General features: G+C 45.8%; 3 protein-coding genes across 5 annotated transcripts in view; 1 reads left to right on the forward strand and 2 right to left on the reverse strand.

Moving 5' to 3' along the window:
- LOC117145306 (octopamine receptor beta-3R) overlaps window positions 1-18,661 on the forward strand; it is a 36,567-nt gene extending 17,906 nt beyond the window's left edge. Inside the window, exons 2-9 of one of the 3 annotated variants that reach the window (XM_033310899.1) lie at window positions 7,448-8,300; window positions 9,462-9,662; window positions 10,676-10,951; window positions 11,038-11,215; window positions 11,652-13,521; window positions 14,458-14,871; window positions 16,856-16,964; window positions 17,105-18,661. In XM_033310899.1, the coding sequence (XP_033166790.1) occupies window positions 7,798-8,300; window positions 9,462-9,662; window positions 10,676-10,951; window positions 11,038-11,215; window positions 11,652-13,521; window positions 14,458-14,871; window positions 16,856-16,964; window positions 17,105-17,315 (3,762 nt within the window). In that variant the 5' untranslated portion in view covers window positions 7,448-7,797 and the 3' untranslated portion in view covers window positions 17,316-18,661. Of the gene's footprint in view, window positions 1-7,447; window positions 8,301-9,461; window positions 9,663-10,675; window positions 10,952-11,037; window positions 11,216-11,471; window positions 11,595-11,651; window positions 13,522-14,457; window positions 14,872-16,855; window positions 16,965-17,104 lie in introns of those variants that run through there. The other 2 variants (XM_033310900.1, XM_033310901.1) reach the window with 2 other exon arrangements.
- LOC117145311 (protein hugin) lies at window positions 942-3,855 on the reverse strand. Its single transcript, XM_033310906.1, has 3 exons — window positions 3,614-3,855; window positions 1,969-2,248; window positions 942-1,423 (listed from the first exon to the last, which is right to left on the reverse strand). The coding sequence occupies exons 1-3, from the start codon at window positions 3,695-3,697 to the stop codon at window positions 1,212-1,214; spliced, it is 576 nt and encodes a 191-aa protein (XP_033166797.1). The 5' UTR covers window positions 3,698-3,855; the 3' UTR covers window positions 942-1,211.
- A 218-nt stretch (window positions 18,662-18,879) lies between the features above and the next one.
- On the reverse strand, window positions 18,880-21,075 carry LOC117145307 (major heat shock 70 kDa protein Ba). Its single transcript, XM_033310902.1, has one exon. The coding sequence runs from the start codon at window positions 20,818-20,820 to the stop codon at window positions 18,889-18,891; it is 1,932 nt and encodes a 643-aa protein (XP_033166793.1). The 5' UTR covers window positions 20,821-21,075; the 3' UTR covers window positions 18,880-18,888.
- Window positions 21,076-21,538: the final 463 nt, after the last annotated feature.

Raw genomic sequence — 21,538 nt, forward strand, 5'->3', positions numbered from 1 at the left:
TTGCCGACTACGTGATGTATGATCCAAGCCAGGATGCAGGCGAACCCTAAACCTTCGAATGGTTAAGTTCCAGTCTTTCCTCAACCACCTGGGGTCAATAATTGAAGCTGGCATAAGCTGGGATCGTGGATCACGGCCACTGGGGCGAATGGAGAACGCCTGGTTAGGCCAACTAATTGGCATGTGGCAAGTTCCTAATGAGTTGCAAAAACTTCCAGCTGCTGAGGCTGTGCAAAAACAGCTGCGTCAGCCCGAGTTAGCAATGGAAACGGAATTAAATGACTTTCCGTTTTAATTTATTACAAGATTAAAGCATCAAGCGGTGTGACATTAGAAAAAAGTTAAAGAATTATGGATAAATTTTCTTATATGCATCGATGTTTATATACTCCTGATTACGATAACAGTATCGAATTTTTTATAGAATTTATTGAATTTAAATAAAGAGGTAGTTACTTTTGATAAATAAAAGCTTCAATACATTACTTTAAATTAAAGTTCTCCATTGAAAAACATTCATAAAACGTATCCGTTTCCGCATTCATTGCAAGTCCCGCACAATTTTTTATGCTTCATCAGGCCAAATAAAGCCAGAAGCTTTTGGCCGTGCCAAAATTGTGGCACTGGGTTTTTGAAACCGAGATATTTTATCAGTCAAAATGCACACACATGGGCCAACTGCAAACGGCAGTTGCCATGGCCAACACTCATGGGCGATTTTGTGGCAACGGATGTTGGCCGCATTTTTCCAATTTACGCGCCCTACCAATGGTTATGAAATTCTCATAAATTTAACTGGGAAATGGCAATAGTGGTGTATTATGGACAAAGAACCGCAGTAAGCGCAGGTCGTTAATGAAATTGCCAGGTTTATTTCATTGCCGGCTCATTTGGAATGCAAAATCAACGCTACTTTTGGGGGCTGCACAATTTATTTAAATAAATAATAAATATATGTATGTACGGTATATACACTTCATTAGTTCCTCTCAAATCAGGATTATAGCGCTGGTAACTAGTAGAGTTCACTATTCACTATGCATATATGTGGAATATTTTTGCGTCGCGTCGAATTCAGCTGGCCATTATGGCTTGGTTATGTTAACTCGAGGGCCAGTCGCCTGGCCTCAACCTTGTCCTGGGCTCGTCCTCCGTCCTCCATCCGCAGTCCGATTCCGTGCCGTGCCATGTCCTCGCGCCCTTGTCGTGACTCAATCGCCACCGCACACTTGAGCACGTTTGCCCAGGCGAGGCTTGAACGGCACCGATTTCTTAACCATGCGCTGCATGAACTGCCCGCCGATGGCCTCCTCGCCGCCCGTCATTCCCGTCGCCCCCTCCGCGTCCAGGAGTCGCCAGGAGTCAATGCTGCGGCCAAGGCGTGGCGTTCGCACGCGATAAGCGGGCTCCCCATTACTCTGCACTGTCCAAATGGAAATAGGGTATAAGCATTTTGATAAGGAAAAAAAATGCGAAATTTTCTAAGAATTTTGGAAAAGTGTATCCAACATTGTTTGGATTTCCAAGATTGAATAACATAAATGAACGAATGGATAACTAAATTTAAAAAAACCTTGAAAGGATAACTAAACCCCTTTTTGCCTAAAGTGACTGACTCTGACTTTTGTACAGTTTATATTAGCATTGTCATTAAGTATGGAGATTGTTCTTTTTTGAATATAAAAGATATTCATTTAAATATTCCAATCTCTTGTAAAGTAAAGAAACGACATGCATATTAAATGGCAATAAGATTTTCATACTATGTTTTTCTCTCTGCAAAAAATGAGGAAAAGCTTATGTATAAAGTATGCTAACATTATGGAGATGGTGGCGTGAAATGGGAACGTGATTCGGAAACCAATTAGAAGGACTTGCCCTCTATACATATATCCTTCACATTTCAGCACGTGTCCATCCCGACCGAATGTTGCGTATACGCAGTGTGATCCCTACTAGGCAACTTACGCTGTCGCAGCTTCTGGAGCAGCAGGTAATAGGTCAGTGGCGGCATGCTATCCAAATCGAATTCCTGGCCCTGTGGCGGCATGGCGGCCACCTGCATGGTGGCACTGGCCTTCTGGGCCAGGCTATTCTCCTCCAGCTCGTCAATGATGTCAGTCAGCTCTTTGTAGTCGCCCATGGCGCGCTTTTGGCGTGCCTCGCTCAACGCCGGAGAAGCTGCTGATGATGATCCTCTGGCAGAGCCGGCGCTGATGTGATTTCCCAAATCCAGTTTGCTCGTGCCCTGCACAAATAAAAAATGCCATAAAAGCAGAGGCCAAAAAAAAAAAAAACAGGGGAAAGAGGGAGCTAAATATTTGAGATATTTCCTTGGAGGCTGTTCTTTTTTTTTACTGAGGGTTCCCACGCTGCCAAACTGTCGACACGTGTTAAGTTATTTTTATGCCGCCTATTTATGCTCATACTCGTACGTGAGCTGCACACACGCATAGAAGTCCTTTCAAGCGACTTGCGGGTGTGTCTGTGTGTGTGTGTGTGGATGTGAGTGTTAGTGTGAATGTGCGAGTCAAGCACTTTATTGTTTCAATTTACAGCCAGGCATGGAAGGCAGATCAGCGTGTGCCGCTTGATTAGACAACTCAATGTAGATTGAAATGCCAACACCTGAAATCGGCTTGTAAATCGCACTTCGCCCATAAACGCTCACTCTAAGCGGATGTCTACGTGGGCGTATACTTGATATTAAACCATCACATGGTACAACATTTTCGAATACACTCAGCAAAAGTGCAGAGTAGATATATTTAAATAATATTTACTATTAATTTCTTATTCTGAGCTGATATAAAAAAGTTCATTGTTGTAGTTGTCGTGATTTCATTGGTTTTTACTTTAATTTCTTTTAGTTTCCCCGCTTAAATAAAAATATGAGGAAAAAATGAATTGATTTCCTTTATGGTCATTAATGGGTATTTACATATATTTACAATAAATGAGAAAGAATAAGCTTGTAATTAAATAGTAGTTACACCTATTATTCACTTTTTGAATTGTAATAACACTAAATATTTTATCAAATTTGGTACGAAACACTTGTGGATTCGATATCAAACGAAATCATTTTGCCTAAAACCCAGTACAACACCACAAATTCCCAACTCAATGAACTATGCGTAAACTTGTTATAATTATGTATTTTTGATTAATTAGGGTCTACTGGGTTTTATTAAATCTGCATTGCCAAACATCAAGGGAAAGTTATTTTAATTAATGGTGAGAGGATAAGTTGCGCAACACGTATACGCAGTGTGCAACCGAAATGTTAATTGGATGCCAATTGATTGCCTGCTGGCAGAAAAAAAAATAGTTGCAGTATCTGCAAACTAATTGGTAGCACTTCAAGTGCAGTTGACAGACGGGAAATTAGTGTGCCACAGAATGCTGCGTAGCACACGGCAAAGTGAAAACTTTTCGCCCCAAAAATTTCCGTTCCAAAAATCCAAGAATTTTAACAGCCGTTGGAAATTATCACGCTAAGCTGGCGAACTTGTGCCTGGGCAAATAACACTAATTAAGTGGCGCTTGTTTGGCCAACAAGCCCCAGTACCAACACCCCCACCACTCTTTCCCCAGTTTGACCGAGACTCACCTGCAAGGACTTCGCATGACTGCAAACAAGGATGTAGCAGGAAGCCGCGATTAGCAGCAGTGTGCAATAACTAGGACCACACATAACTGGGCCAACTGGGCGTTCTGTGTTCGCTGCTAGGTGTTTTCTGGCGTTTACGAGCGACTGACCTCCCAGGACAGGACAGGACACTCCGGAAGCGCTGGAACTATTAACTTAATAGTCGGACGATCGAATGGGACCGCGTTGCGCTTTGGGACTGCTTTGCGGGACAACTGATGCCAGCAGCGCGGCAGATAGCAAGTTATATAGCCAAATGCTAGCGGCCCCATGCGAGCCCGATTAGGTCCCTGATGGACGGGTGCTAAGTGATTTGTTATGCACTCTAATGCCGGCCAAAAGGCAGCCCGCTGGTCAGCGTAAACAAGCGAATCAAGCGGCAAATCCCAAACGGAAGCGCCACCAATTTGTCGCCCACCGAGCAAGTGCAAAATAGGATTCAGTGAGAGTGACTGGCATTCAAATTGGAAAGCTAATTGTTAAGTCTGCAGTTGGAAAAATTACAGCAAAATCAAAAAATACATTTTTAATACGCATTTTATGTGGGTTTGTTGTAGACCAGCTTTTACATCAATTTCCGGGTTGTCCCTTCAGTCCGATGATATTTAAACTGACTTTTCCAGGTATTCGTCGATAAGCCACGAAATATTTTTTATGGCGGCTTAATAAACGAGTTTAACGATTGCTTACTGATAAACCCACATCGCTTTACAGCCAGAATATGCAGATTTAAATGTATGTTGACAGGTCGTCAAAAGTATGACATGAATAAATTATATCAAACCCTTTTTTTTAATAACTTTAAAGGTATATTTTTCAGTTACTCCTTAAAACTGCTGAATAATCAGTATAGAAATTCCCCCTTATTCCGAAACTTCTATATGAGACCTAAATACCCTCTTAGCATTTGGAATGAGAATAGGTTTCAGGTATTCTAATATTATTATTATTATTTTCTTTTAAGTGCACCCAGCGTAACCGTGGGGCATCCTGTTTAATGGAAATCTGAGCGCGTGTAAAGTCCATCACGCCCCTGACGGCGATGGCGATGGCATTAGGCCCAACACCCACCACAATTGGGGCAATGTCAATGCCGTTGACGCTGCCAATCGATCAATCTTATTTAAATGTTGACAGTTGTCTTCGCATTGTATCCTGTAGCCTGGGGCCTGTTTTTCCAGTTCTGCGGATGGGAAAAGGCTTGGAGAACTCCCCAGCTTTGCAGCTGGCTTGTTTAAATGCCATTCGTGAGCCGCATTAGGTTCAATTTGCTGGGCAAACACATCCTGCACACCTGGGCTGGCTGGAAGCTTCTCCTTTGACTGACTGACTGTCAGCAGGCATTTAAAATCAGATTGCGAGCACTGCCGATTGTCGACTGCCAAGCGAGAATGGGTCAAGAAGGCTGGCAAATCAAATTTCCCATACGCCCGGAAGACATAAGCTGAGCACACTTGGTCGGGCTTCAATAACAGTTGGCTGCAAATCACGAGAATTTTCAATTATCTAAACTCGGTCCCTGGTCAGACATCAACCATCCATCAATCGAGTGTTTTTCTGTATGCTGCCGGGATGGTCATTCGTGCAGCTGTTGCAGCTACTGGTCGAGTGTTTATTTGTGCCACTAATTTACACAAACATGACCCGGACACGACCCACACACAAACTCGACCTGGTGACCCCCAGCTGGCATTTATTTATTTACTAACTCTACGTACGTGGGACGACCTCTTTTCCAGCTAAGGCCCTGAAGGATTTATCTATTTGCCAACTGCTGAAAACGTATCCTTGACGGACGAAAAATAAAAAATAGAACGAACATTGCCATAAAGTTGCGAAAAATGTAATTCGACAAAACCCGTATCTGAGGGATTACCTTGCACTGTAGTTCTTCTCTTTCAATCTATCAACAGATTATATGTGCGAACTAATTGGACTACCAACGCAAAGTAATATTTTTTTATCCGACAGATATGTCGGTATGGAAAGTGACCTTGTTCAACGCGATTTCATAAAATATCTGATACAATGTGCTATTTAATTAATTGAATGTAAAAGCACGAAATTAGAGCGCAATTCATTTCGGCAAATGTAAAATGTTTCGAATTCGTTATATTCAGGCCCAGGGCAGTTTGCCATTACAGTATTCACTGCCTGAAGGATGAAACCCAAATTACATAGGGTTTCAGCCAAATTAAATAGTTTCTGCCATTGGAAAATAGTTAAGGCTTCCCATAACTTATTATCAGCTGAAAAACAGTAAACTGATTATACAATAATCAATTTGCCCAGCGAAGGTTGAAAAGGGGACACTCAATAAGTAACTGGCCTCAGTGTTTGCCTTTCGAGTTTACCAGTGAATCAATTATTTGCTCTTGCCCGCTTTATCAGTTTGCTAATGCTCCGGAGGAGTTAAGTCCTCAAATGGCGCGGCAGATAATGCCCCTCGACGCCCAACGTGTGTCCTTCGTCGATGGGCGAGGATGGCGAAGGGATTTAATTGAATTAGTCGTGTCCTGTGCGCGCGCGACGCTTTGAAGTTTGCACTTTGCACCCCGCCCACTCGAGGATACGGAGGAGTCCTCTGGCCAGGAGCCGGCGCACTTTCCGTACACCCAGCACCCGGGACCAGCACGAACCGGTTCCTGTTGACGTTTGCGCTTAGCCGGAGACCCAACTGCCGGAAGGGCAGCGGCTTTGTAAACTTTCCGCGATGCCAATAATTAAGCCAAATAGAGTGTGAGTGGGCCAAAGGACTTCAGACGGTCGAGAGGGACCAATAAATAATGGCTTGTGAAATGTATAAGCCAAGGATGATAGAGCGCACTGATGTGGTTTAAGTCCGAGCATTAAAACATTAAGTTGCCAATCGAGCAGGAGGTTGTGACTGGGATGGTCTGGGTAAACAAGTCGAATCGACAGCTCAAGGACAACGCAATGCAATCAATTCGGCAAGGTTATCTGTATAAGTACATAAATCCTTAAAAATATTAGATTCAAAACTCTGAAGGATGGAATGAGGGCAGGGTATCTGCAGTGCACAGAATAAGTGGAATGAAAACGTGTAGCCAGCGATTTGTCTGAGTGCCAAGGACGGATTCAGCTTCAATTCAATGTTGCGGGGGGGCAAAACTAAAGTGTAAGCACGCTTTCAGCATTTTCTTGATGATGTGTTAGCTTTTTTACGGCCAAATTGAGTCGCTTAAAGCTTAAAATAATAAAAAAAAAACTTTCAGATTACCACAGATTATGAAGAGTCTTTTGTTTTACTTACAACCACCAGGACAAAAAGGGTTTGCAGTTTTCACTGCGCCAAGGCGTGAGGCACTACTGGAACAACTTTCCCACTGGCTGCGTGCAGATAATCTCGCTTTAATCTCACTTTTAAAGCAACAACTTGTCCATATTCCACATTCCACTCTGCACAAGTATCAGCACTTGACAGCACCGCTGTCTCGCTGAGGATATAGAAATGCAGATGCATGCCGAGTGCACACACTGCGTATACGCAATATATTTCTGTTATTTTAATGTAGTGTAGCAAAGTTGAAGTGGCGAACTTTTAACGGACGGACATTTGACGGGGCACTGGAGAAACAGGGAATTCCCATTTTTATGTTACTCCGACACATAAATAGGCAATAGGGTTTATGCCCCCTGTTGAATATTGTGTATGTACATAAAAACACCCCGGGCGGCGCAACCGCTTGAATTCCCATTTCGCCAATTTCCATGCAGTTTCACAGCCTCACACTCACCGATTATTTCATAAATTATTTATTTATTCATTTGCAGTTCCCGTGTCGCCGACTGTTGCGCGCTTGAGTGCCAAATCGAAGCGCGAATCTCGACTTTTTGCCAATTGCCAGCAACTCGAACGGTAAAAGCGTCCTATGGAGGATTGGGAAATGGAGCAGAGACCCACAGTCGGAGCTGTGAGCAAATACTGGAATCGCAGAGGAGCAACATTGGCAACCAGGATGGCGGCAAACTTCGGCAGCCTTGTTTGCATTGCAGATTGCAATTACTCGAGTTTTAAATTACGCACAGCAGCCGGGACAAAGATAAACGACAAGTACAGCGAAAAAGCATTGGCGGAGCAACTTGAATGAGCTGCGACTCCATCGGGCTGCGAAATCGACGAGATGTCAGGGGTTAACGTGGCTGACCTTCTGGCCACGACAATGACATTACCCATAACAGCCGCAACAGGAGCAGCAACATCCCAAGCAGCAGCAACATCAGTCACCAGCCACCTGCAACCTGCAACATTAACAAGCCACATTTCCACGACAGCAGCAGCCAAAACGACGACGACGACGAGCAGTTTGCCTATAACATCGCAATTTGTGGATGCCTCGTTGACTTCGCTATCATTAACAGCCACATCGTCAGATGGCTCCTACTCCTCGCCCTTTTCATCCTACTCTTCCTCGGAGTCCACGTTTGAGCTCCTCTCGACAGTTGGCCCAAACATAACGGCCAATGGCAGTGAGATTGCGGTGGATAGCCAGGCGGAGCTGGAGGAGAGCTGGCTGGATCTATCGCTGCTGCTGCTCAAAGGATTCATCTTCTCGTCAATTATCCTGGCCGCTGTCCTCGGCAATGCATTGGTCATCATTTCAGTGCAGCGCAATCGAAAGCTGCGGTAAGTCTATATCCAATTACTTTTGTTTCCACCACCTGTAACTGAGTTTAATTGAGGGTCATTGCCGCAAGGGTCGCAGGACAATGCAAATGGCAAACAAACAGTGGCACGGCAGGGCGAATCCTTTTTGCCAGCGTAATAAATGTAATTTAAATGAGCGACAAGTGGAATAATAAAGCACAAAACGAAGTTAAATGCGGCACACAAGCCGATCCCAAGCCCATCGCTGCCATGTCAGCGTCGCGATGACAGGACGCCCCAGAGTGCAGTGCAAATAAGTGTAGCATACCATTGAGCGCTCTGCCGCCGCCGGCGCCCCCGGCCACGCCCCCTCTCGACCACCCACGACATCCGTTTAATGTTGCGCAACGTTTATGCCTTCTGCAGCAAGGGTAGATGTTGATTAAAGCCTTTATTATCCCGCCAAAGGAGCTTAAAGTGCTCAGATTATCGTTTACTACCTTAGGATAGAACGTTCGCAATATAGAATTTCGTTGAGATATTACAAAATAAAGCAGTGCATAAAGGATGGAACGGCTTGACATAAAAGGATCTTTCAAAATTAACAGCCTTTCTAAGTGCACAGATTAATAACTAACATAATATTGATTTAATTGAGCTTCATTCCTTAACATCCTATTAAGTCAATATATAACAATATACGTTAATAACATGTTTTAGACATTGTTGTACAACTACACTTTCCAACGTAATAGATGTCGCACAATGTAATAAATGACTTGGGAGCACAAAGGTGCTTTCATCTGCGCATAAACAGCTCCTCAAACCACATTCGCCCCGAAGACAAGATGATAACTTCACATGCCAGTAGCTTGCAGCTGAAGGTGGCAGCTGCCTGGTGAGTCGAGTGACTTATGACAGCCAAGGAAATTGCTGCATACCGGTGACCTATTGCCTCCAAACTCCGGAACACCGGAACAGGAAATGGAAATGGAAAGCAGTGGTGCACTGCTTGGCCAACGGAAGGAAGGCCAAAGAGCTTAGTACAGCGGCATGTGCACATATGATGCATGCCATATGCCATTACGTTTGGCGTGGTTTTGCGCTGTGACAGGTGGTTAGATGGTGGGGGAAGCTGGTCAAATCCCGCCCAGATCCACGCCATATTCACAAATTCCTGGGCTTTTGTTTCGTTCGCAGGGTGATAACCAATTACTTTGTTGTGTCGCTGGCGATGGCCGACATGCTGGTGGCCCTCTGTGCGATGACATTCAACGCCTCCGTGGAACTGTCCGGCGGAAAGTGGATGTTCGGACCGTTCATGTGCAACGTGTACAACAGCCTGGATGTTTACTTTTCCACGGCCAGCATATTGCACCTGTGCTGCATATCGGTGGACAGGTGAGTGTCCATATATATGAAAAGGTTTAAAGTCAATTGTGCTGGGCTGAGCCACTGAAGAAAGCCGTTTAGTTTGGCCAAATACCATTAATCTTGCCCAGATGCCTGGCAACCAAATCACTTTCAATACCAAAGCCCGGCGAATTGCCAAGAAGAAACAATTAATTACTATGAAAGGCGCGCACATCAAAAGCAAACATTAGGCCCGCCCGTATGATGAATGCGGCCCAAATGATTTGCAGCTGGCCGAAACGTGGGCGTTCCCCATATTCCACCCAACTCCCACAACCTTCTCCATCCTGTCAAGCCGTTAATTGGCGCCATTCCCCCACTTGGAAGGCACCAACAGCTGCGATTTTCGGGCTGACCAGCAACAATGGAGGGATGGTCGATGGACACTGGAGTCATGGGCCTTTTGTCTGTTTTAATTAATTTGTGTTTCGCTCACCTTTCCATGGGCCACAAAACATGCCAAGAAACAAAGGGAAATTCAACCAGAATCTATCGAAATTAGGGAATTAATGATGGCCACTAACGGAAATTTGGCTAAACTAATAAATCTGTAATGTTCCAAACATAATCATTATAATATATTGTCTACTTTTTAAATAACACACTATTTATAAGTAGCATTGAGTTTCGATAAAATAATGAGGTACAATATACGTGGATTATTAATTATTTAATTTCAATTGCATTTATTAATATATTGATAATTAAAAAGAATACACCACTTTATTTTCACGGATTCCGATAATGAATTCGGTTAAGAGCATTTATCCTTCATTTAAATGCAACAGGATCTTTAAAAGGTTAATAAATCGATTTCTGTGCATGGCAACCTGAGTACCGAAACACAATTATTCAGCCAACCAAAGAGCGATAATCAATTAGTGGGCCAAAAGGAAGGGGAGCAGGAGGAGATGGCTGAAAGCCACCTGGCACCTTTGTGCGGAGGACCTGTCCGCAATTCATTTCCATTAATAAAGATGACCCCCTCCTCTGTTTAACAGATACTACGCCATTGTGCGTCCACTGGAGTATCCATTGAATATGACACACAAAACGGTCTGCTTCATGCTCGCCAATGTGTGGATCCTGCCCGCCCTCATATCCTTCACGCCCATCTTCCTGGGCTGGTACACGACGGAGGAGCACCTGCGGGAGATTTCCCTGCATCCGGACCAGTGCTCGTTTGTGGTCAACAAGGCCTACGCCCTCATCTCCAGTTCGGTGAGCTTCTGGATACCCGGCATTGTGATGCTGGTCATGTACTGGCGCATCTTTAAGTGAGTTCTTACCCGGATGGCCGACGGTCGCTGGTCGAAGTGGATGAGTTTGCTTAATTGCTGATCTGTGCTCTGTGGTTTTCCAGGGAGGCGATTCGTCAGCGCAAGGCCCTCAGCCGCACCAGCTCCAATATCCTCCTAAACAGCGTCCACATGGGCCACACCCAGCAGCCCACCAGCATGAGCTATCTGCATCCCAGCGACTGCGATCTGAATGCCACATCCGCCCGCGAGGAGACACACAGTGCGCTCAGTAACCTGGAGGTGAGTTTGGAGGGATATTAAATGTTACTATGTTAGCTTTAAAACAGACCTAAAAGATACATAAAAATGTTTCATTTTTATTAAACTATATGCTTTAGTACTTGCATTTGCGTGCCAATCTGAAGATCATTCAGTAGTTGTATAAAACATTATTTATTTTTTATTGAGTAAAATTGCTAAAGATGCAGATAAGCCATGATAGTTGACTAAATAAATATATAAAGACTTTAAATCCATGCAGTTCATGTATACAAACGGGCAACATTGACATCCTGCACTAAAGCTTTTTGCCCATCCTCAATGAACGGATGTGGAGCGATTAGATTAGATGCTAGAGGGAAGCACTCCGCTCGAGAGTTTTTCCTTTTCCCTTGTGGCTGTGCGTAATTGATGCGCCACCATGACTTCCCTTTGAGTGATTGTCCTTTGCCCACAGGACATGCTGCAGCCGGCCACCGACGAGGACGACGACAGGGACGAGTGCGATGAACTGAGAGTGCCATCGCCGCCGCCACGCCGCCTCAGCCGCAGCAGCATCGATCTGCGGGACTTGGAGCAGGAGCGGTACGAGAAGGTCACCCACACGGACAGTGCTCCCTCGATGATGGCACTGCAGCAGCAGCAGCCCAACCACAATCAGTTGCAGCCACCGGCGCCAGTGTTCAATCCGCAGATATGGACGGAGGGCAAGATGATCCCTTCGAAGGAGCTCGAAAAGGAGCATTCTCATCCCAATGGCCCGCAACAACAACTCAGCCTGACCAGCGGCAGTGGGAACAGCGAACCGGAACCGGAGTCCACCGCGTACCGGGTCTTTGGTGGCCTCAACAGCGACGAGAGCGAGGGCAACGACATGTACGACACCCACCTGCCGCTGGCCGAGGACAACAAGGAGCTGAAGCGCCTGATCGAGGACAACTATCTGTACTTCAAGCGCCAGACGGGCGGCACAATTATCAGCGGTCCGGGCGGGGGAAAGTACGCCGCCCTCAGCGAGACGGACTTCATCCGGCTGAAGGCGGGTGCAGCGGCCTGTGGGCGTAAGGCATTCGCCTCCAGCGATTCGGAGTTCCTGCGCACCATTAGCGAATCGCGGGCGTTGCCGGAGCAGCCAGTGCCCGGGAAGGAGAAGGGCTTCAACATTCTATCCCTGCTGTCGAAGACGAAGCGCTCAAGCACCGAGTGCTTTACGCTGGAGAAGAAGCGACATCAGACCAACTCCGAGGGATCCAGCTTCTTCCGGCGCTCCCGGAACCGGAAATTGTCGCACAGCTACAACGGATGCGGCGGCGGCAAGGAACGCAAACTTGAGCGACGCCAGCGGCAGCACAGCGATACGGACTCCACGCCCAACAAGCCGGACATCCTGCTGGACATCAATGTGCTCAGCGAGCAGAGTGGCGCCAGTGTGATCCAGCAGTTCAGCGACGGGGTGCAGCTGATTGACTTCAGTGAGCTAAAAACACCGCCCGAGAGGATTCGCAGCGACGACGAGCTGGCCCAGCTGGCCGATTGCTTTGGGGAGTCGCCCCAGCAGCCGGCCACGCCGCCACCATCGTTGTCGCCGCCGGAATTGCCGGAACCGAGTGGCCTGCTCATTGCCAGCAGCTCGGAGCTGGCCGAGATCTTTCGCTCGCTGAGCTTTCCGCTGGGCCGACCGGCTGGTGCTCCACAGCGCCTGAGCACGCTCAGTGACCAGGTGTGCGCCAACTATCTGATGTCCCCACCGAACACACCGGCTCCGCCGGCCATTTCCGTGCCGAACGGGGGTGCCATGGACTCTTCCGGCGCTTCCAACGCGCAGTCGGCGTCCATCAATGTGTACTTCCTATCGCCGCCGCCGCATGCCGCCGCACCTGGTTATACGCCCAGTGACACATCCACTGTGTCCTTGGATGTGGTGACCAGCCTGCCGATGCCCGTTCCAGTGCCGCAGCCAAATCCCCAAATGCCCTCACAGTCCAACATATCGCCCAAGCCGGAGATCATACTCGATTCCACGCTGTCGCCGGTTGAGGGATGCGGCGATGAGCACCGGGATGTCACGTCGCCACTGTTCAAGCGCAAAGATAGCGCCGGCGATGCGGACGTGAGCGTTTCCGGCAATGGAGGGGCTGGTGGCATTGGAGGAGTGGGTGGCCGCCAAGGGCGCTGCAGCATCCTGGCCGGCTACGATGGCATCCAAACTGTACGGAAGAGACAGGCGTCCGTGGTGACCTACGACGTGAATGTCATCAACTTCTCGCAGGAGAACAGCGACAGTCGCAGCTACATCCCGATGGGCCGCGTTTCCACCAGTTCCGCAAGTGAGTAGTCCAACCATCCATTCGGTCATTGTGTAGACTGTATAGCTCGTGCTTGATTTAAGTAGCTCTTCTAAGACAATTTATATCTGCCCCAGAGAAATTCGCTCTGTTTTTGTCAGTTTTCCACGAAAAGTTCAAGTGTTTAAATGTTTGGCTTAAACTTTTCCTCACATTGTTTTAACACTGAGTTTTATAGAAGTAATTGGCTCGAATTCGAGTTTACTATAAGAGATTTGGACGAAATATAAATAAATTTAAAAAATTAATATAATTTAAACTTAAAATAAAGTTACGAACTTTTACCACATTTAAATTTAGTTTTTACCTTGAAGAAAACTGTAAATTGTGTTTTTAAGTTCCTTTCCAAAACAGTGCGAATTTCTAAAAAAGCATACAGTATTTTAAAATGTACAGAGCCTTTAACCCCTCATTGGAAAATTTAAACTCAAATGCTTCGAATGAAAACTTAGTTAACTAGATTAGTATATCTATAATGTATAGACTAGTGCCAGCATTTAGTTAGTTGCACCTGCAAACGAAGACAGAAAGGGACGACCTACTTCCAGAGACAGGGAGCCAACGATAATGAATCTGAATCCTTTCCCTTTTCGATCCCGATCCTTTGCGTTTGCCGGTGCATGGCTGCATGTGATCTCAGGAGTTGAAGTCCTTTCGTGTCCTGTGAAATACCCTGTGTACATTGTCTACTACTTGTCTCTATCTCTTTATATCTATCTCTCTTCCACGCCATTTCGTTGTGTGTTGTATGTGTATATATGTAAATCGAAATCACCAAATTATGTCCAACCAACCAACCAACCAAACAAACAAACTACTTCTACTCCAAAACCAAATCCAACCAATAAAACCCCAAAAATGCCGTGGCCAAATTGACAATCGAAATCGTACGAAAATGCAACAATCAACTGCAAGCAGAGCACGAATTTTCCAATAAATCCTCGCTGATCCGACGCGGCGGCATCTGCATCTTTGTGGATGAGGAGGAGGCGGAGATCATTGAGCAGCGGCCCCGCGGCATCACCTTCGCCGCGGTGCCCAGTCCGCTGCCCAAGTGTCCGCTCTGCGGCGCCGACATCAGCAGCACCACCGGCACCACCGCAAACGCAACCGCAAATGCCAACGCCGGCAGCACAATCGACACCACAGTAACCACTAGTAGTAAACGTAGTATTCACGAGCCAACTCCAGATCTTGGCCAGGGGTCCGCGTCCTCGTCCAGTTCCACTCGATTCTGGCACAAGCGAACGGCGGCGGTCACAGCATGTTGGCAGCAGAGCAAGAACCGGAAGCGCCGCTTCAAAACCGGATGCAGTCACTGTGGTGCAACCGGTGAGTCTTGTCGTATCCCCTCCTCTCCTCCCCCAGTCTCTACGTTTTGCTCTTTCTCTCTCTCTCTCTCTTGCTCCTCTCTCTATCTCTGTCTTTCTGCTTGTCTCAGCTTCAGCACCTATTTCATTGCTACCCATTCATTATCTATCTGAATCATTCGATTTCCCACAGTCCACAACTTGTGCATTATAATATAATACATTTCACACTTATAAACCTCAGAATTCGCGAATTTCACAACACCAATAGTTATAGTTTCTATATATCAATACATATATTATCATCAGAAAATCTTAATCCAATCAAGTCCCTTTCACTTCGTATTTATTGCCACTTCATAAAACCAAACATACCAAAAATCTATTTATTTCGTATGAAATATCCTGTCAGTCAAATAATAAACAATATTACAGTTCCTAAAGTAATGTCCTTATAAGTAATGTCCTTATATAAAGTTTTGAATACCATTGAAACTAGTTAACGTTCCTACCGAAAATAATACTATATATCCCTGGATTTAAACTTTCTGCAATCCCAATCATTTCAACGATGGTTAACCTAAGTATCATGAAATCAACCATGAAATGAAACCGAAAAGAACTACCCCAAATTTCTGTAGCCTCCAGCTTCAGTGGCAAATCCCCACAAAAATGCCTGTTTTTTGGCACCTCCTTATCCGGATGCCAAGCTAACCAGCTTAGGCAACTGAATCCGGGTGTTACCCAATCGAAACCTCATGCTATCTCCACCTCCACCTACTCCGCCTACTCCATCTACGAATCCTTCACCTTTCGCTGCTCCCATGCTGTACATAATTGCTTCCGTTTGCACGTGCGTTTGCTTTGCTTTATTGCGCCTCCCTTCACACAGCCTTTGCATTATGATTTCACCTGGCTGTGGCCATCACCGAGTGGCGTCCATCAAGGGATCCAGATGGCCAACTGGATGGGGGAACATGGGCGATGGGCGATGGGCGATGGGCAATGGGTGAACAAGGGCGATGGTCCGTTGCTTCCTGTTGCTCACTGTTGTCTGTCTGATTTGTTTTTCCTCCTGGCCGCCAGTGATGTTTATGTTTATGTTTGGGGCGGGCGCACTGGACTGGATGGATGCGGGGGATTGTATGTCTTTGTGATAACAAGTGTCCTGTGTAAATATTTTCAATTGTTTGCCTCGTTTTTATTGCTTTTCCCGCACACCCACACGCCCGAGCACCAAGATACTACACACATGTTGGCCTTTCCAGCACTTTAATGACAGTCACTTGCAAGGTGGGCGCAGGGGGCGTGGCGGTGTGGGGTTTGAAATGCCATCGATAGCTAACAACATATAACAGCAAAAGTATTACTAATGTCAAAGTTAAACAAGGATACCACACACATGGCGTATACGCAACATGCCGGCATACTCTTTCTCTCACAGTAAAACGAACATAAACCGCATTTCTTGGCAACTTACACACAGAGAAAAAAGCTGAAATTATTTTTAAAAATTAGTTCCGAATTTGATTCGTTTTTAAGTAAGAAAATCCAAATAAAAAATATATCGTTTAAATTACCTAAAAGTATTATATAAGTTATTTAGTTAGTTCTTCAAAAAATGTTTCTCTGATATTTTCTTTGTTTAAATTGAGAAGTCCAATTAATTGACTTAGCTAACAAAAAACGGATTTCCTTACTAAAATTTCAACATATATGTACCTTTTCTTACCAAATATATTTTATACAATTTCATCTTAGAATCAACAAACCATAAAACACACACATCCAACAGGTAGACAACAAATACCACATTAAACTACTTAAAAAGAAAATCATTTTTCGAGTGCTTTCGCAGACAAACAGACAGAAATGAACCAGAAAACTGTCGATTGCAACAAGAACAAAAAACAGACTGGCGGATCGAAACGAATCGATTCGAATTGAACTTAATCAGCCAATTGCCAGCTTTCATATCGGTTCTAAACTCTCTATCTGCCCCACAGGCGGCTCCGTGCGACCGGCCAAAGGATGGAAGGCCGAACACAAGGCCGCCCGCACCCTGGGCATCATCATGGGCGTCTTTCTGCTCTGCTGGCTGCCCTTCTTTCTGTGGTGAGTGGCGGTAGATAGGCCGTACGGATGCGGATGTGGTACCGCAATCCGTAATCCATTGTCGGTTATCCGCTGGCCTTCTTCTTATTCTTCTTCTCTTGGGTGACTCATACTCATGTGATTCCCATTCCTCCTTCCAGGTATGTCATCACATCGCTCTGCGGTCCGGCCTGCCCGTGTCCCGATGTGCTCGTGGTGGTGTTATTCTGGATCGGTTACTTCAACTCCACGCTAAATCCGCTTATATACGCCTACTTTAATCGCGATTTCCGCGAGGCATTCCGCAATACGCTGGAGTGTGTGCTGCCCTGTCTGGAGAAACGAAATCCGTACAACGCCTACTACGTCTAGACCGGATAGCGTCTGCATCCCAGCCACATTCCTGCCTCGTCCACTCTCCTGGATGCGGAACAATGCCCCTATAAGTGATATTTAATACTTGAGTGAATCGTTGTATAATGTATATGTACCCAAGGAGGGAAAACAAAGCTGAAGTGAAGTGAAGAGAAGAAACCAGAGCAACGGCCATACCAGTGGCATTCGTGCCAGGATATAGCTAGCATAATCCTTGAAGCTAAGCAATACTCGATGTGTGTTTATGTATACGTGTACAATTTCGTTTAAGCAACGATAGGGAATTTAAATTAAAGTTGTGTTCTAAGCCCGCCAAGCCGCGGCTGCAGGGACAATGCTGCCCCGGAACTACACTATCCATATATAAGTGTTGTTTGTCCAACTAAACAGGAGATATACGTAATAACTATACATATATGGCGGAGCAAAAGCCAATTAGAAATCGAGCGACTCTTTGCGTGTAGGAAAGTTCCAACTTCAAGTGAAATGTTGTCAAATGAATCATCTAAGAATTGTGTACACCACTTCGGCTTGTCGAAGGCGAAGCACTTTTTCCATCGATTTTTGGAGTACTTAAAAATCGGAACATTCATATATGTCATCGTATATTAGGATTGCAAATCCTGATCCGAGTAAACTCCATGCTTTTATTTAATTTAAACACACTTTTTAATGTTGTCACAGATAGAACTAGCCTAAATCATGGAAAAAGTGCATTCCCATAATCTTAACTCTAGCTCTAAGTATCATATGTAACCTAGAAAACTAGCAAACCAAATCTACATAACAGAGTTATTGAAAATTACAAATTACGCAATCGAAATTATGTATGAACAAAATATGGAATGGAAGAGAATTGTGTAGCTGACGTTATGAATTTTCATGCAGAAAGACAATCTACCAATGAGTAAAAAGAATGAACTGCGAACAACCACAAAAAAAATTGGCAAGCTGTAGGAAATTTCGCCATTCGCTGCAAAAACGATTCACTTATTTCAATTTAGTTAGTTCGATTCCCATTTCGAATCCCCCTCTCTCCTGAGTTGCGACGACTTTTGTGATAGTAAAGGAAATTGATTGTATTTCTAGTTGAATTGGCTTGCATTGAGTAGGAAATGCATCCCGTCTAAACATCTGTACAATGTATTGTGTATCTAAGTATTCAGGGTCATGTATCGCTATGTATTTCAATGTACTTGCTGAACTAAAATATTGCAAATTAAAGTGTGAAACTAACGTGTTTTAAAAACAATTCAATCGACATTTTGTCCTCAGAAAACTTTCAAAGCAAAGTTTCGAAATGAGCATTCGAAAACTTATGAATGCGATTTAACTTTTAATTAAAAAACGTCATGTATTACTTTTAATAATTATTTTCTTATTTTATTCAATTAATTTACTTATAAGAGTATTGCATTAATTATTATTTTTGCTATTATATGTAGTCAAAGCAATGGGTTGCTAACATATAAGTATGTATAATACTATATGTACATTTTTCTATGGCACTCAACTATTTATATCACTTTTAAAAACTTAATCCAGGAACTGAATAATTTTCTTTTTGGCTTTAGTCGACCTCCTCGACTGTGGGTCCAGAGTAGCCGCCAAATCCTCCGGCCTGTTGGCCGCAGTTGGCTCCCGGTCCACCAGCTGCTCCCGCTCCCGCTCCCTGCTGATGCATCTTGGTCATGATGGGGGAGCAGTGGCGAGTGAGCTCCTCCATCTTGTGGTCGAACTCCTCCTTCTCGGCGGTGGTGTTGCTGTCCAGCCATCGGATAGTGTCGTTGCACTTGTCCAGGACGGAGTTCTTGTCGGCCTCGTCCAATTTGCCAGCGGGTGCCTGCTCCACGGACTGCTTCACATTGAAGACGTAGCTCTCCAGGGCATTTCGAGAGGTTATGCGCTGGCGATGCTTCTCGTCCTCGTCGGCGTACTGCTCAGCCTCGTTCACCATGCGATCAATCTCAGCCTGCGAGAGGCGTCCCTTGTCGTTCTTGATCGTGATGTTCTTGGCCTTGCCCGTGCTCATCTCCTTGGCGCTGACGTTCAAGATTCCATTGGCGTCCAAGTCGAAGGTAACTTCTATCTGGGGCACACCCCTTGGTGCAGGTGGAATGCCGGACAGATCGAAGGTGCCCAATGCATTGTTGTCCTTCGTCATCGCACGTTCGCCCTCATACACCTGGATGGAGACTCCGGGCTGGTTGTCCGAGTACGTGGAGAAAGTCTTAGTCTGCTTGCACGGAATGCGGCAGTTGCGCTCGATCAGCTTGGTCATTACACCTCCAGCAGTCTCAATTCCCAATGAAAGTGGGGCCACGTCCACCAGCAGCACGTCCTGGATCTTGCCGCTCTGGTCTCCGCTGAGGATAGCGGCCTGCACAGCAGCTCCGTATGCCACTGCCTCGTCTGGGTTGATGGATAGGTTGAGGTTCTTGCCGTGGAAGAACTCCTGCAGCAGACTTTGCACCTTGGGAATGCGAGTGGATCCACCGACAAGCACGATGTCGTGGATCTGACCCTTGTCCATCTTGGCATCGGTGAGGGCCTTCTCCACAGGCTGCAGGGTGTTGCGGAAGAGGTCTGCGCACAGCTCCTCGAACCTTGCGCGGCTCACTTTGGTGTAGAAGTCCTGACCCTCAAACAATGCGTCGATCTCGATGGTGGCCTCCGTGCTGGAGGAGAGTGTGCGCTTGGCCCGTTCAGCTGCTGTTCTGAGGCGTCGTAGGGCGCGAGGGTTGGAGCGCAGATCCTTCTTGTACTTGCGCTTGAACTCCTCCGCCAGGTGTGTAACTAGCCGGTTGTCAAAGTCCTCGCCGCCCAAGTGTGTGTCTCCGGCTGTGGAGCGCACCTCGAACAGTGATCCCTCGTCGATGGTCAGGATGGAGACATCGAAGGTGCCGCCGCCCAAGTCGAAGATAAGCACATTGCGCTCACCCTTGAGATTCTTGTCCAGTCCGTAGGCCAGTGCTGCCGCCGTGGGCTCATTGATGATGCGGAGCACATTCAGGCCGGCGATGTGACCAGCGTCTTTGGTAGCCTGCCGCTGGGAGTCGTTGAAGTAGGCTGGAACTGTGATGACTGCATCCGTGATGCTCTCGCCCAGATACGCCTCCGCCGTCTCCTTCATCTTGGCCAGCACCATTGAGCTGATCTCCTCGGGGGCAAATCGCTTGGACTCACCCTTATACTCTACGCCGATCTTGGGCTTTCCGCAGTCGCTTACCACCTTGAAAGGCCAGTGCTTCATGTCTTCTGCGATTTTGGGGTCGTCGTATTTACGGCCAATAAGTCGCTTGGCGTCGAACACTGTGTTTCTGGGGTTCATGGCCACCTGGTTCTTGGCCGGATCGCCGATCAGGCGTTCCGAATCTGTGAAAGCCACGTAGGACGGAGTGGTGCGGTTGCCCTGGTCGTTGGCGATAATCTCCACCTTGCCATGTTGGTAGACACCCACGCAGGAGTAGGTGGTGCCCAGATCGATTCCAATAGCAGGCATTGTGTGTGAGTTCTTCTTCCTCGGTAACGACTTGTTCAAAGTATTCAGAGTTCTCTTCTTGTCTTCAATAATTACTTCTTGGTTGATTTCAGTAGTTGCAGTTGATATAGTTGGTTGCTGGTTACTTTAAATTGATTCACTTTAACTTGCACTTTAATGCAGATTGTTTGTTTAGCTTGTTCAGCTGCGCTTGTTTGTTTGCTTAGCTTTCGCTTAGCGATGTGTTCACTTTGCTTATTTGAATTGAATTGACGCTCTGGGTACGAAGCGGCTCTATTTATACTCCGGCGCTCTTTTCGCGAACATTCGAGGCGCGCTCTCTCGAAGCAACGAGAACAGTGTGCCGTTTACCGTTTGTCAGAGTGAGAGAGCATTAGTGCAGAGAGGGAGAGCCACAAAACGATGAGAGAATAACGGCCAGAGAAATTTATCGAGTTTTCTTTCTGCCAAACAAATGACCTACCACAACAACCAGTTTGTTTTGGGATTCTAGAAAATTCGCTTTATTTTGGAAATTTCTTTATAAATACGGCTGCTTAAATAACCTATGTTAAAGATAATCGAAGCGCTTTGTTATGCGGATGTATATAGCTTTGACAAGATACTCTTCAAAATGTATTTATTTGCCCAAATAAGCGATTTATTTATTAGTTTAATACAGATTGCATTGCAGATGATTGTAAATCATATAGATTATGTTTTACATGCAAAAGGATAT

Source organism: Drosophila mauritiana, chromosome 3R (genome assembly GCF_004382145.1).
Source record: "Drosophila mauritiana strain mau12 chromosome 3R, ASM438214v1, whole genome shotgun sequence".
In the NCBI taxonomy this organism is placed as follows: domain Eukaryota; kingdom Metazoa; phylum Arthropoda; class Insecta; order Diptera; family Drosophilidae; genus Drosophila; species Drosophila mauritiana.